This window comes from Carassius auratus, chromosome 30, assembly GCF_003368295.1.
Source record: "Carassius auratus strain Wakin chromosome 30, ASM336829v1, whole genome shotgun sequence".
Lineage (NCBI taxonomy): Eukaryota > Metazoa > Chordata > Actinopteri > Cypriniformes > Cyprinidae > Carassius > Carassius auratus.
Genome location: NC_039272.1, coordinates 5,683,898 through 5,697,501, shown reverse-complemented (window position 1 = coordinate 5,697,501; position 13,604 = coordinate 5,683,898). Strand labels below are relative to the sequence as shown.

At 35.9% G+C, this 13,604-nt stretch overlaps 1 protein-coding gene across 3 annotated transcripts; it reads left to right on the top strand.

Annotated features, from left to right (window-relative positions):
• Nucleotides 1-609: 609 nt before the first annotated feature.
• Nucleotides 610-13,571, top strand: LOC113048973 (ankyrin repeat and LEM domain-containing protein 2-like). 3 transcript variants are annotated; one of them, XM_026210961.1, is made up of 13 exons: nt 610-826; nt 2,493-2,911; nt 3,973-4,167; nt 4,711-4,904; nt 6,132-6,320; nt 6,611-6,733; nt 6,807-6,879; nt 6,975-7,144; nt 7,282-7,388; nt 7,477-7,667; nt 8,973-9,792; nt 11,034-11,165; nt 11,753-13,571. In XM_026210961.1, exons 2-13 carry the CDS (start codon nt 2,515-2,517, stop codon nt 11,943-11,945), a joined length of 2,784 nt encoding a protein of 927 aa, XP_026066746.1. In that variant the 5' UTR covers nt 610-826; nt 2,493-2,514; the 3' UTR covers nt 11,946-13,571. The 3 variants fall into 3 exon arrangements, with proteins under 3 accessions (XP_026066746.1, XP_026066747.1, XP_026066748.1); XM_026210962.1 differs by lacking the exon at nt 610-826 and adding an exon at nt 1,519-1,637; XM_026210963.1 differs by lacking the exon at nt 610-826 and adding an exon at nt 1,692-1,845.
• The last annotated feature ends 33 nt before the right edge of the window (nt 13,572-13,604 follow it).

Sequence of the window (13,604 nt, the reverse complement as noted above, 5' to 3'; positions counted from 1 at the left end):
CTTTACACAGTAATATACTATCAGCTAAACAGGTTGCTCTTTATTTTGTTACAGTGTAATTATACAGTTAAGTACTGAATTATTAACATGCATACTATATGCTATAGTTTACTTGCATGTAACTGTGCATAATTGGTTATTATAAAAGTATGCACATGAAACAAGGATATATTTTTATGAATTTTCATTAATGACCGTTAAAATTGACAAATATAATTATGATGGGATGAAAACTGAAGCCCATTTCATAAAACAAGTTCACCAAACAAGCCAGGGTTATTTCTGTTATTTTGAACCAAATTAACTGACAATACCTCAGACTAAGTGAAATAAATGTGGCTTATTTGGTAAACTTGTTTCATGAAACAAGGAATGCACTTGCAAAAATTAAATATAATTAACGTGAAATAGTGTTATTACAGTTTATTGTTTTATCCATTTTTGATTAGTAATATGCATTGCTAAGAACTTCATTTGGACAACTGTAAAGGTGATTTTAACGTTTATCGTCATACACGGTGTACTGCTTCACAAACATTCAACCTTTTAATATTTTTTTATTTAATAAATACACAAATCAGCCACTAGATGGCGCTGCTGAAGCCGTTCAAAAACAAGCAAAGAGAGACTTCCGGGAGGCACACTTTGCTCAGACGTTAACTTGAATTTTTTTCATTATTTGATTATAGTTGTTTACGTACAGATATACGATATACGTACAGTGATAGTTCCTGTCTTGCCACAATACGTGTCAATAGGCTTGGCTGAATGGAAACTGAACATGTAACGTAAGGAGCTCTTCACCTGCAGCCTTCATAAAACAGAGGTAACTTGCGTTTTTAATCACCCAGTTCTGCAGCTTATCTCCTTTTTTATCTTCATTGGCAAAATTAACCATTCATTCTTAAATATAACGCGATGAGATCCTATATTGGCATTAGTATTTGCTGTATTGTTGTCAAAGTATTGACTCGTGGGACTCGTCGGCTCTTTCGAGAATCGGTTCTTTCGAGCAATTCGTTTCATACGGTTCCGTCAGTCCTCATCGAATTTTGTCATTAATATGTGACCCTGGACCACAAACCAGTCATGATGGGAATTTTTGGGGAATTTAAATTTGTACATAATTGAAAGCTTAATAAATACGGTTTACATTGATGTATGGTTTTTTAGGATCTGTTAATATTTTGCGGAAATAAAGCTATTTAAAAATTTGACCTGCTCAACTCAATCCAAGCATCTTCACGAATCGGCTAAAAACACATCTCTATTGTTTACAAAATATTCTATTATTTTGTTGATTTTGATTGGTTTCATTGTCCTCGCTTTGGATACAAGTGTCTGCTAAATGAGTAAATTTAAATGCTTCTCTAATTTTGTGTATAATAATACTTGATAATGTACCATTTCCTTCCCAAAATCAGTTGAATTTATGAACGAATCATTCAGAGCTCTTTCGTGAACCTGTTCAGTCGATTTACTGAAAAGATCCGATGCCTGGCGGAGTGAGCAGGCGTAGACCGTTCCACGCGCACGCGCAAACCGAACTGTAAACAGCGCGACCCTGCCAAAGCGTCCGCGCGCTTCATGCACATCTGCGCGTTCCCGTCGCGCTCGGCCCCACTGTTTAGCTGATGGTAAGTGGTGCAAAAATGACGGGTGACATGTTCATCCCCCGTGTTTTGATCTGCCATCTCCATTAATCAGGATCGTGAAATATACAGACAAAACCTACAACGGATTGTAGTATGGGAGTGACGCCTCGATTTCAGTAAACTTTTCAGATGTTGCAGATGCATGATGGTCTCACATGGGATGCGATTAAGAGGAGTGAGAAATAATAAAGTAAGGGATGTCCTTCCAAACTAGCACCAAAGTTACATTAGATAAAGAAACAGATTTCTGTTTTTGTGATTCCTTTAGTGAAAATGCACCTCATGTGTTTATTTATTTATTTATTTATTATTATTTCTTTTTATTTTTGGGGTGTTATTATCCTTTAAAACAAAATTATTATGTGTTGGTTTTGTTTATTAACCAGAATTTGCTCATGGGGTTCTCAGTGCTGTCATAGGAATGTGTTTGGTTTCTAAAAACCCAAACAACAAAAATAATTAGTATTTTATTGTTAATCTTTTATTGCTCTTTGCCACATTTCGCATGCATTTTCAATGTCATATCTCATCATTTACATTTTTTTTTAATGTTTAAGATTTTTAATGTTTAATATTTATTTTATAATTGGTGCTTTTCATTCCTAGTGATGTGCACTAAATTACGTCTGTACATTTTGCATGTGCAATAAAAAAAATGTCTTAACAATTAAAAAGGAAGTATATTGTTCCTGAAAAGCACCAGTGGTGCTTTTATACTATGTTTGTTACCCGTCCCAGCTGATGCTGTTATCAGCATGAGACCTGTGGGGGTTTTCCAGGTTAAACTCCCTTTTCTGTTTTCATATCAGTTTCTGTTTGTATTGTTTTGCTGACCAGGTAGCCGTAGAGCAGCAGAAGCATGGACGCGGTCCTGAGCAGGTTGAAAGGTCTCACTGCTGACGAGTTGAGGGAGGAGATCATTAAAGCCAACTTGAAATGTGGCCCCATCACTGCCACGACAAGAGCCATATTTGAGCGTAAGCTTGCCAGGACTCTGGTGGAGAACGCTGGACTTCACGAGCCCGACAGCAGCGGTGGAAACAGTGCCACATCAGCAACCCAAGATTCAGTCCCAGGCGAGGATGGGGATTTTGGGTACGGCATAGGTCTTAACCCGCCTGAAGAGGAGGCTCTGAGTGGAACAGTGTGCCCTTGTAATGAGGAGAAGACACAGACTCCCTCGAAAACTGCACAGGTGTCGCCCACCTTTTTCTACGGCGTGTGTCCATTGTGGGAGGATGCGCTGGCTAGGAATGGTAAGAGTTTTTACCTTTACTTTAGGCACCTGGCACAAGACTGAGAATTCTTGTGTTTGTGTTAAACAGTTTAAGGTTGGTAAGATTTTAAAATGTTTTTGAAAGAAGCCTCTTACGTTCACCAAGGCTGCATTAATTTAAAAAATTTAATTATTAAATATTATTCAACGGTTTGAAAACCATTGTGCTGCTTAATATTTCTAATATTTTTTTTTAAAACAAAGAACAGCATTTATTCAAGATAGAATGTTTTTTAACAGCATTAAAGTCTTTACTGTCACTTTTGATTCATTAAATGCAGCCATGTTTATTGTATGTATATATATTAGGACAGTCATTGTTAACACATTAATGCATGCGATTTAATTTTACAATCCTTAACAGGTTAAAAGAATTTAAGCACAGTCTATTCTAACCCTTTAACCCAGGTTTGCTTCTCTGCTTGCGATCAGATCATTTTAAGATGCTAAACTCCGGGAAAGTTTTCAGTCCAGTGATCCAGTGGTTTAATTATTATTATTTATTTATTTTTCGCATCTCCATGTGGTCCTGTTCGGTACTCGACTTCTCTAAAATGTAAAAAAGCTCTTTGCTGTTGCACTGTACACATACTATAAATACAGATTTTTTTTTCAAATGTGCTCCTTATATTATTTGGTTCTTTCTGTGTCCTTTTGATGTTTCTAAGTGTCCTTTTTGGAGAGACATCTAAATTTATCTCGAATACAGATTTTGATTCATTAAGTGTGCGATTAATCACAGAAAAAAGGGTGTGATAAATTAATTAAAAACTGTTATTGATTGACAGCCCTGATATCTATATGTGTATGTATATATATATATATATACACACACACACACACATACACACACAAACATTTGAATGGAAGAATTTGTAATATGAAAATTATCACATTTTTATTGTTTCGATAACAGTATTTTAGCACTCGTACTACAGACTTTGGTAGTACAATAGCCTTTTATATGCCTGTACTGTGCAGAATTGATGACTCAAACCTGTTATGTTGGTGTCAGATTGTTATTTTCCTCTTCCTCTTTAGAGAGAGCCCATGTGTACACGGATAAGAAAGAGGCTTTGCAGGCTGTTAAAATGATGAAGGGGGCTCGGTTTAAAGCTTTCTCCAATCTTGAGGATGCAGAGAAGTTTGCCAAAGGCATATGTGACTACTATCCTTCGCCTAGTAAAAGCGCTCTATGTGTTTCTCCTGTCAAACCTGGTCTGGTGTTTTGCAAAGGTGAGGAATTATGCCAATGTAAAGCCCATTTGAACATAACTGATTTATTTATATGTTTAGAATTTAGTGAATACATTTTAAGTTATATGATTCAATTCATATCGTCTCTTGGGGTCACGATTCGATAAAAAAACGATTTTCATCAAACACACCAGTTATTTAATGCAAAACCACCAGTTTATAGTAAGGGTATTCCTGAGTCCTTACTCGAGAAATCAGAGTTTACTATTAACTTGGTAATAAATCAATAATTTTGACACTTTCCATAATAACTACAGAAGATCAACATTTCTCATATTTTTCCAAAAACTTTTTTGTGTTTTTCCTCCTTCATTGCTGTTGCTGTCTTGTTGCAACAACATCATGTTGTTATTATTATTATTAAATAGAAAATCGATTTTATGAATTGAATGGAAATGCTAAAAGACCCCAATATAAATGTTATATATGAAAGTTTCTGATAATAAAAGTGTCAAGCTAAGATAATCATGTGTTAAAAACTGTTAATGTAAAGTTTTTTTTTTGTTAAATTCCCTAAACTAGACCACCCATCTACGATGGAAGCAGACACAATCAACAGGGAGAAGGCGAACAGTTTTAAGAGCCCTCGGACACAAGATTTGACAGCCAAGCTAAGGAAGGCTGTGGAGAAGGGAGATGAGCTGGCCTTCACCGAGCTGGTGTGGAGCAACCCTCGTTACCTCATCGGCTCAGGGGACAACCCTACTGTAGTCCAGGTGAGAGCTTTTGTACCGTAATCGGTTTGGATGAAGTTGTTTTGGCTGTTTTTCCACTTGATATGGTGAGCTGTTGGCTTCTTTGCAAAGTGCAAAGTTTCTTTCCAAACTAGCCTGCTATCTTAATATTATGTTATTTATTTACAAACCCAGGTTTTTCCTCATGCACCATTTTCAAGGGCCCTATGAACGCAAAAGGAATCACGGAATCCAGTCATAAAAACGTAATTTACCATTTAACGCAGAATGTCACGGAATTTGTCAAATTTTGAATGATAAATCAAAAGTAGGTCATTGCAATTACATCAAATCGCGATATGGACTACTATCTGTAAATATTAAGCTGGAAAATTTTATTTAAATATGAATCCTCCCTGTTATGCTGTGTTAATAAATGGCGCAGAAGCGCGACATCATTTATTACACATACGGAAGCGCGCGTGACGCTCGCTGTGTTTCAGCGTCTGCTGTCTCACTAAATAAGGACATAAACACATGAACAACATCTCCAGAACTGCTCTGACAGTCACTATATGAGCATTTGACCGTTTGATTTGAGTAAAACTACCGTCATATCACATACACAGAACTGTAAAGGTATTCACTGTAACCTGTCAAAATAAAAGTCTGGTTTAATTTAAAGACTAGTATTTGACAGAAATGTTCAGCAGAAAACACATAGCTTACTACTGCTACTACAAAGAAACAAACATTCTTTTTTAAGGAATAAACACACAACATTTCTTTCATGTTTTATTTTTAATAGTAAATCCTCATTGTTTACCAAAAAGTAAATATCGCTTAATTTTTCATAATTAAAAGATAAATGAAATGAATGTTTTATGCCTTCATTTGATAACCAGAAAATTTGTATCACACAACAGAATTTCAGAGGGAAAAAAGAAAAACATTTCATAAGGCTATTTTATGCATTTAAATAATTAGACATGTTATACAATTTAATATAACCATTTAAAAGGAGATTTTAAAGGAGAAAATTGGAATCCAGAAACATTCAAATGGAAATTTTGAAAAAATAAATAAAACAAATTTGGGAAAAAATTATTGATTTCTGATTTCATAGGGCCCTAATTTCCCCTTGTGTATAAATTGAGCTGTTTACTTTTCAGCGTGTTCTTTTCTTTATTATTTTTTTATGTTATCTAAACTTCTCAATCTCTCAATGCTGTTCTCCTGAATGTTTGTCTATCGTAAATCTGACTGCAGGAGGGCTGCAGGTATAATGTGATGCATGTGGCTGCTAAAGAGAACCAGCCAGGCATTGTTCAGATCCTGCTGGACACTCTTGAGAACCCAGATTTCATGCGGCTCATGTATCCAGACGATCAGGAGAGCATGCTGCAGGAACGCATCCGATATATCGTAGACTTGTACCTAAACACGCCAGATAAAGCTGTAAGTGGTGCTTTTTATCTGTCTTTGTTATTTAACTGTTCAAATATTGAATATATTCTGATATAATGGCTCAACTCCAGTTGCCATCTTGGATTAAAAACTTAATAATGCATTGTAGGATGATACATTCACTACTGCCTCAGAATTTGACAAAGACAATATCGTATAAGCCAGCATTATTTTGATGACACTGTTTGGAGCATCTGAGATGTCTGGTACATATTATTGCTGGAATACTGTCAATGCAGGCGGCTCACTAGGGTTTGAATGCTTCATCTGGTGTTTCACAGGGATTTGAGACGCCGCTCCACTTTGCATGCAAGTTTGGCTGTCCAGCAGTTGTGAACGTACTCTGTTCTCATCCAGATATCGACAAGAACTGCAAGAACAAGTACAACCAGAAGCCCTCTGAGGTACAGCAGCTGTGGTGCATAAACTAAAGATTTCATCATTTACCAAAGCTTATTTGTATTCTTTTTCATTTAGGTTGTTTGTGAAAGAATGAAAGAAAAGGGTAAAATTCAGGAGGTCAAACAGAAGATAAATGAATATTTGGAAGGCAAGTCAGCGGTTGTATAGTTTTGCATTTATTCTTTATACTTTAAAAATGTAGATGCATTCCTTATTGTAACACTGATTTCTGATTGGCTACAGATCGATTATACATCCCCTTATTGAGAGCTACTGATAACTCCTCCCAAGCTGTGATTGGTCAACCTTGGTCCCCTGAGCCAATGCAAAATCTGTCACCGCGATTACCCAGAAGCCCGAAGAATCCAGTTATGGCAGTCAGGGCCTTCGCTGGACCTTTAAGTCCATCTAAAGTGAGTTTTGTGCGTAGTATGTTTAGGCATGTTTTATGACCGCATCAAATTTTTATATAAATTGTTTTTTTTTATATATATATATATATATATATATATATATATGTATATATATATATATATATATGTATATATAGGCAGATGAGTTCAGAAGAACGTGGAAGACTCCTCCAAGAGAACGGGCAGACCATTTCCACAACATCCTAAAGTCGGACCCAGACCGTGGAGCAGAAAGAGTTGGCAGGTATTATCATAGACACTTATTTAATGTTATTAGCGTTTAAGAGTGCTATTAAGCATTGCTTAGATAATGGTGCCCTGTCTGTAAGCAGAGATCTGGCCCATGAGCTCGGTCACCCCTGGGCAGAGTACTGGGATTTCCTGGACAGTTTTGTAGACCTGCAGTCAAGCGATGGCCTGAAAGTGCTTGAAGAATACCTCAGTAAAAAGGAGTTCAGAGAGCGAGCTCACGAGGATGCTGGAGAGAACAAAACCAGCAACAGGTTTAAAACCCCATCTCCCGGTAAGACCAATGACTTTTAACATAACTGCAAACTTGTCACCTCTTGGTGAAAAGTGTCATTCTGACAGTGCATTTGTTAATGTATATCTAACAGTCTGACTATATGACTGTCTGCAGAAAAGATCTTAAATCCATATGATGCCTAATAAAGTCATGTTTATAAGCACAGCGCTGTTTTGTTCATCTAATGTCAGAGAGTGAATTAGAGCTTTCTTTAATTCCATCGGACATTTTTGTTCAGACAATTGACAATTGTAGAACATATACATGATCTTTTATTATTCTGAATTTGAGCTTTGTCATTTTCTTAAAATGTTTTCTTTTTGTCAAAACTTAAAAAATATTATTGTATTGTTTTTACAGTGTTTTAAAAGCTATCATATTTAGGGTGCTTTCGAAAGAAAGATGCTACCTAAAAAAAGGTTTTTAGGTTTAGGTTTTATTCTAATATCTAAATTTTTCTGAAATGCTTTCAAATGTTGGTTTATAAAATTCTTCTGTTTTTTATTTTTTTTTTACTTTTATTTTTTATAAAAACTTCCCATTCAAAAGGCATTTAATCAATCAAACTATAAAGATTAATTATTTTATATTTTACTCATTAAAGAATTCTGAATAAAAATGTATCATGGTAAGCACCACAATAAGCAGCAAATCAGAGTTTTTGAATGATTTCTGAAGGATCATGTGACACTGAAGACTGGAGTAATGATGCTGAAAATTCAGCTTCGTCATTACAGGAATAAATTACATTATAAAATATAAAAATCATATATCAATTAGGAATGCTCATTTTAACTACGTGCATAACATATATAGCGTTCTAGAGAGAAAAAAAACTAGGGTATAAGTCACATTTTATAATTCAGAAATAGATCTAATGCAGACGCAAAATGTTTACATTTACTTTTGGGCAGACAGTTTTATCCAAAGTGACTTTCAAATGAAGACTGTCAAAGCATTGTGAGCACATGTGGTGCAAAAGCAATCACTTGAATTTTTTTTCCCTCCATTTGGAAGCAACTACTTCTTTAAGTCATAAAGATAATCTGAATTTTAAATAGGTTTGCATTTATTTGTGTAAATTCACAATAAAACAGATATTTTCTTACATGCTTTTGTAAAATAGGTTTAAAGAAAAATAGGGTGCTGCTTTCTGCCATCTTGGTTGCTTTTGCACAGCACAAAAATGAACCGAATCTCTGCATACTACTTGCACAGTTCTTTCTTTTGTTTTCTTAATTTATTTCTAAATTTTATTTCATATAGGTCTATTAATTTGTTTTGTTTTGTTTGTGTTTTCAGGCAAACTGAAGAAGTTCTGTAACTCCGTCTCTGTGGGGGCATTTTTGGACGAGGGTGATGATATCAGCCTGGAGGAGATCAAGAACAGGCAGAACGCTGCCCTCACCAGTATTTCTTCTGTGTGCTCCAAAGATGGCATGCAGGGGGCAGTAGGGGGGCTTGAGTTTCACATCCTACCAGTTTCCCACAGTGCTGACCTCATCGAGGTGGCAGCAGAGCAGGATCTACTGCTCTCCAACAGTAAAAACGGCCTGTGCTGCGAGCAGAGCCCTGGGGAAAGGACTCCAAACGGGGACAAAACGTCCCCTCGCATCTGCGGTTCATCAGATTCCTGCATTTTGTCGCCAATCTCAAACCTAATGGTTGAGTTTGAGAGGATGTCTCTGCTGGATGAGCCAGATAGGACTAACAGGGAGAGAAGAAAAAGTGGAGACACCCAGGCCACAGAGCTCTTCTGTGGACTGGGCCGCCTCTCTTTGTCCTCGGAAGACGACTCCTCTGTTTTTGATAAAGAAGGAACGTCTGCATTACGAGCAGCAGAGAATGATGGATTGGAGAGAAGAAAGGAGGTAGATGCGAGGTCCGGTGCAAGTTCAGATGAATACTTTCTGGCCAACGAGAGGTTAGAACCTATAAACCAACGGACTATAGAGACTCCAGGGGGCGAGCGCATGATCTCTGCTAGATCAAAGTCTTGGGACCATGGGGGAAGAGACCTCAGCTCTTCTGGGTCTTCCAGCTCCTACAGATCACTTGACAGATCTCAGGACTTCATTCTGCGTACTCCTCCTAGAGTAACGAATAGACTCTTCATCGAAGGGTGAGAGGACGTGTGAACACTGTGATGCTTCGATAGAAAGGCATTACTTATTTCCAGCAGTATAGCAGAGAATGGAATGATGGAATAAGAATACTGATGGAATTTCCTAAATATTAGACTTTTATAGTACACTTTGGTAAACAGTGTCATGTACATTTTTTTAAGCATAGCCCTTAGGTTAGATGCCACATAAAATTTTATGCAGATGAAAACAAGGCCAGGATGGATAGACTTGCAGTTTACAGTGGCACGCTCAGTGCAGAGGTCCAAGTTCACATGTTATTTTCATAACTCACAACTTTTGAAATGAAGAAGTTTTTGTCCATCAAACCTGGAAGTTGTTAAACATCATTACATACCTTCAAACACACTGTGAATTTATCCCTCACACAGTGTCAAAAAAATAAATAAATATGGTGCCACTGCCACTCCTCTTAAGATATATTTGTCTATAAGTTATTATAGTAATAAATATGGTTCTAAACCTAGCTGGCCTCTACTGAAGTGTAAATTTCAGTTAAATTTGCAACCAAGTTAGCCAATGTGGCGATTTTTATTTTTTTATTCATTCAGTTTATTGCATTAAATTATTTTCAATACATATATTTATTTTATTAAACATTTTTTGTTTACATTTTAATGCATGTTTTTAATTTCATAAAACTTTTTACTTGAGCACAAATCAGGATCATGTTGACACTGAGGACTGGAATAATTCTTTAAATCTTTAAATAGTAATTAGTGCTGTAGTAATTAGTGATTTATTGCATCCAAAATAAAAGTTTTGTTTACATTATGTATATGTGTGTACTTTGAATATTTATTATGTATGTTTAAATATACACGCATACAATATATTTAGAAAATATGTACATGTATATATTTGTTCATATAATGTATATTACATATAAATGTATTATACATACATTTATAAATTTTTCTGAAATATATAAATGCATGTGTGTGTATTTATATATACACACTACACATATATGCATATTTTATGTACACAAAAACTTTTATTTTGGATGCAGTTAATCATTTGACAGCACTAGTAATAATACAAAAATTCATCTTCGACACTAACCATTTGCTGTAAAAGAAAGCAAATCTTTTATTTAAGGTCCTGTTCTGAACAATTAAAAAATATATATTTTTTAAATAATAGTAATAATAAAACATCTTTATTCCAAAAGTCAGGTTTTTGGCTTTAAACCTTCTTTCTTTACTTCTTATTTTAGGGATTCACCCACCAAGTTGGACCGAGAGGTTCTGTCAGCTTTAGGAGACGCAGACATTGACCCTCTGAAGTATCCCGGCATTCACAAATGGAAGAGCACAGTTCAGGCCTACTCTCACTTAGAAATGCAAAGGTAGGCATGTGGGTCATGTGAGAGTTATGTTACACTGCTGTCTAGTACAGTACACAACCGTTCAAAACAGAAGTTTTTTATTATTATTATTATTAAAAATCATTTATGTTACCAAGAAAACTATTTTAAAGGGGATATCAAATGCCCATTTTCTGATTTGCAAATATTAATTAAAATAAATAAATAATATTCACTTCTTCTGGGATTTTTAGCATTATAGGGTGGATGTGTGCACACACTGCCAACACACATTTATGTAAAAAAAAAAACATGTTTAAGTGAATTTAGCATCTGATGACCCCTTAAGATAAATGCTGTTCTTTTAAAGTTCTGGTAAAAATAAAATGTTCATCAATCACTGTCTCTGTGGTAAATATATAAAAAAACAGAAAACATCATAATGTTACACAATATCACTGTCTTTTTTTTTAAATAGATGCAATCCTGGAGAGTATAGGAAACTTCTTTGAAAACAACATTTATAAAAAAAAACTTAAATGACAACAGGCCTTTTTTAAAGATCGCTCTTGAAAACGTCTCGTGACAAATATTTATGTGCACTAAGAGTTCTGTGTTTATATTTCCAGCTGGCAGACTCCTGCGGTGAACAAGAGCCATTTGAGGGCTCATCCAGTCACCCCTGGCTCTCCAGCGGGTCGCTTCAGTCCAGTCCGTCACATGAGCTCACCGGACGTCTGCAGCCCTGCACACTCCAACTACAGTCCTGTGAGCTACATCCAGCGCATCCGACTCAAACATTTCGGGGACGCCCCCATTTAACAGATGCTCTCAATCCAATCCGGACCAATTTCTACCAATTAGCAACTGAAATGGTAATGGATTATGGGATGAAACGTCACAGAGGAGAACGGAGTCACAGTGGAAGCCATGAAAAGCTCAAATTGGACTCCTAGTGCCATGAAAACCGCAGATAGGATCTCGCAAACAGGCCGTCTTCAGTTTCTATGCTCTTAGGTTCATGGAACACAGCTCAAATAATAATATGCACCTCTCCCGGGGGGTTCCCGAATCGTAATAGAAATGTAAATATTCAGTACTTCTGTGTATGACACCCAGTGGTTGATCTGTGATGGTCATATAGACTTTTTTGTTTTCTATTTTCTTTCTTATCTGTCTGTGTGTGTGTGTGCTTGGGAGATGTATCTGTGGAATCACAAAACTGTGTCTTGAACGGAAATGAACAATTTCCTACTTAACACAGTCATTTAAATTAAGGGGACAAAAAGCTCAGAGCTAAATTAAAATAACATGTTAGTAAATTATTGAATTATTTTTGCTACTTAACTGTCAGTAGCACAAGTTACTCGTTTGAAGGGTTTTTAAGGTTAAAAAAGAAAAACGTCAACTGACTGCCAGGAGTTATTTTTATTCCTTGATTGGAGAACTGCCTTAAATATCTATAAGAAAAGACCAACTTCTGAATCTCAAAAGCAGGTGTTGATTCTTGCTTTGGTGATAAAAGCCTTGTGTTGGAGGGGCAAGAGGTCTGTAACATGTGAGTATCCCCTTTTTAAGTTTTATAAATGTGAGTTATCTTCTCTATGTATGCATTTGTTTGCACTTTTAATTCTTTTTGGAATTTTTCACCGTTTTCCTTCATCGCATCATAAATGGCCAAGATTTTAGTCCCAGTGATTTGTAAATGGATCCGTTTGCCAGATTCACTCCATTGATTTTGGAAGCTACATGACTAGAAGCAGAAGCTCCTAAAAGCTCCAGGTAGCTCAGCTTTGTTATGAATATCTCAAGGAATGGAGTCCAGAACATCCTCTGTGGTTCTTTCAGATCATGTGATCTATTTCTTTGGTGCCCATCAGTCTCAGTGTAGTGCTGGCCTGTTGATCTTTGCTTCGTAAAGCTTTAGTGCCTTTGATTATGATCTGTTTGGAACATAAGGAACACTGATGCACTGACCACATACAAGCTGAATAGACCTTTTTTCTGTTTCCTAGAATAAAACACAGTACAGTAGCATTGGCACATGCAGTGTCTCAATACCTCTTAAAAACAATTGTAAGAGAGGGAAAAAAGGTTTATAGTTTAGTTATCAATGCCAGCCTTACTTTTTGTTAAATGATGCTTTGTAGTGCCAACACTGGTGAATTGAAAATGAGTTGCAGTTTATTGTTGAGAATTGAATTATTTTTGTTGTCCTGGCCTTTACGTTGCATGCATTTCTAGTCCTATTTTATTACAGTATTGTATGTTAAAGAAGAGTATTTGATGTTCTATTGACGAACGATAAATAAAGTGTGCAGTCTTATAACTTCACTGACTTTATCTGGCTCTACAAGAAAAAAGAAATCTTGAAATGTACATTTCTTTAAGGTACAAAACACATTTGTTATATTTGTAAACGATAAGCTATTTTTCTCATGTGCATGACAGTTCAAATGTTTTTTTTTTCTCATGTAAAAT

What these genes read in the sequence shown, in the direction of transcription:
- LOC113048973 (XM_026210961.1), top strand. Translation starts at nt 2,515, where the DNA reads ATGGACGCGGTCCTGAGCAGGTTGAAAGGTCTCACTGCTGACGAGTTG. An exon ending in TGGTCTGGTGTTTTGCAAAG is followed by an intron (nt 4,168 to 4,710) that starts GTGAGGAATTAT and finishes TCCCTAAACTAG; the next exon opens with ACCACCCATCTACGATGGAA. An exon ending in GATAAATGAATATTTGGAAG is followed by an intron (nt 6,880 to 6,974) that starts GCAAGTCAGCGG and finishes GATTGGCTACAG; the next exon opens with ATCGATTATACATCCCCTTA.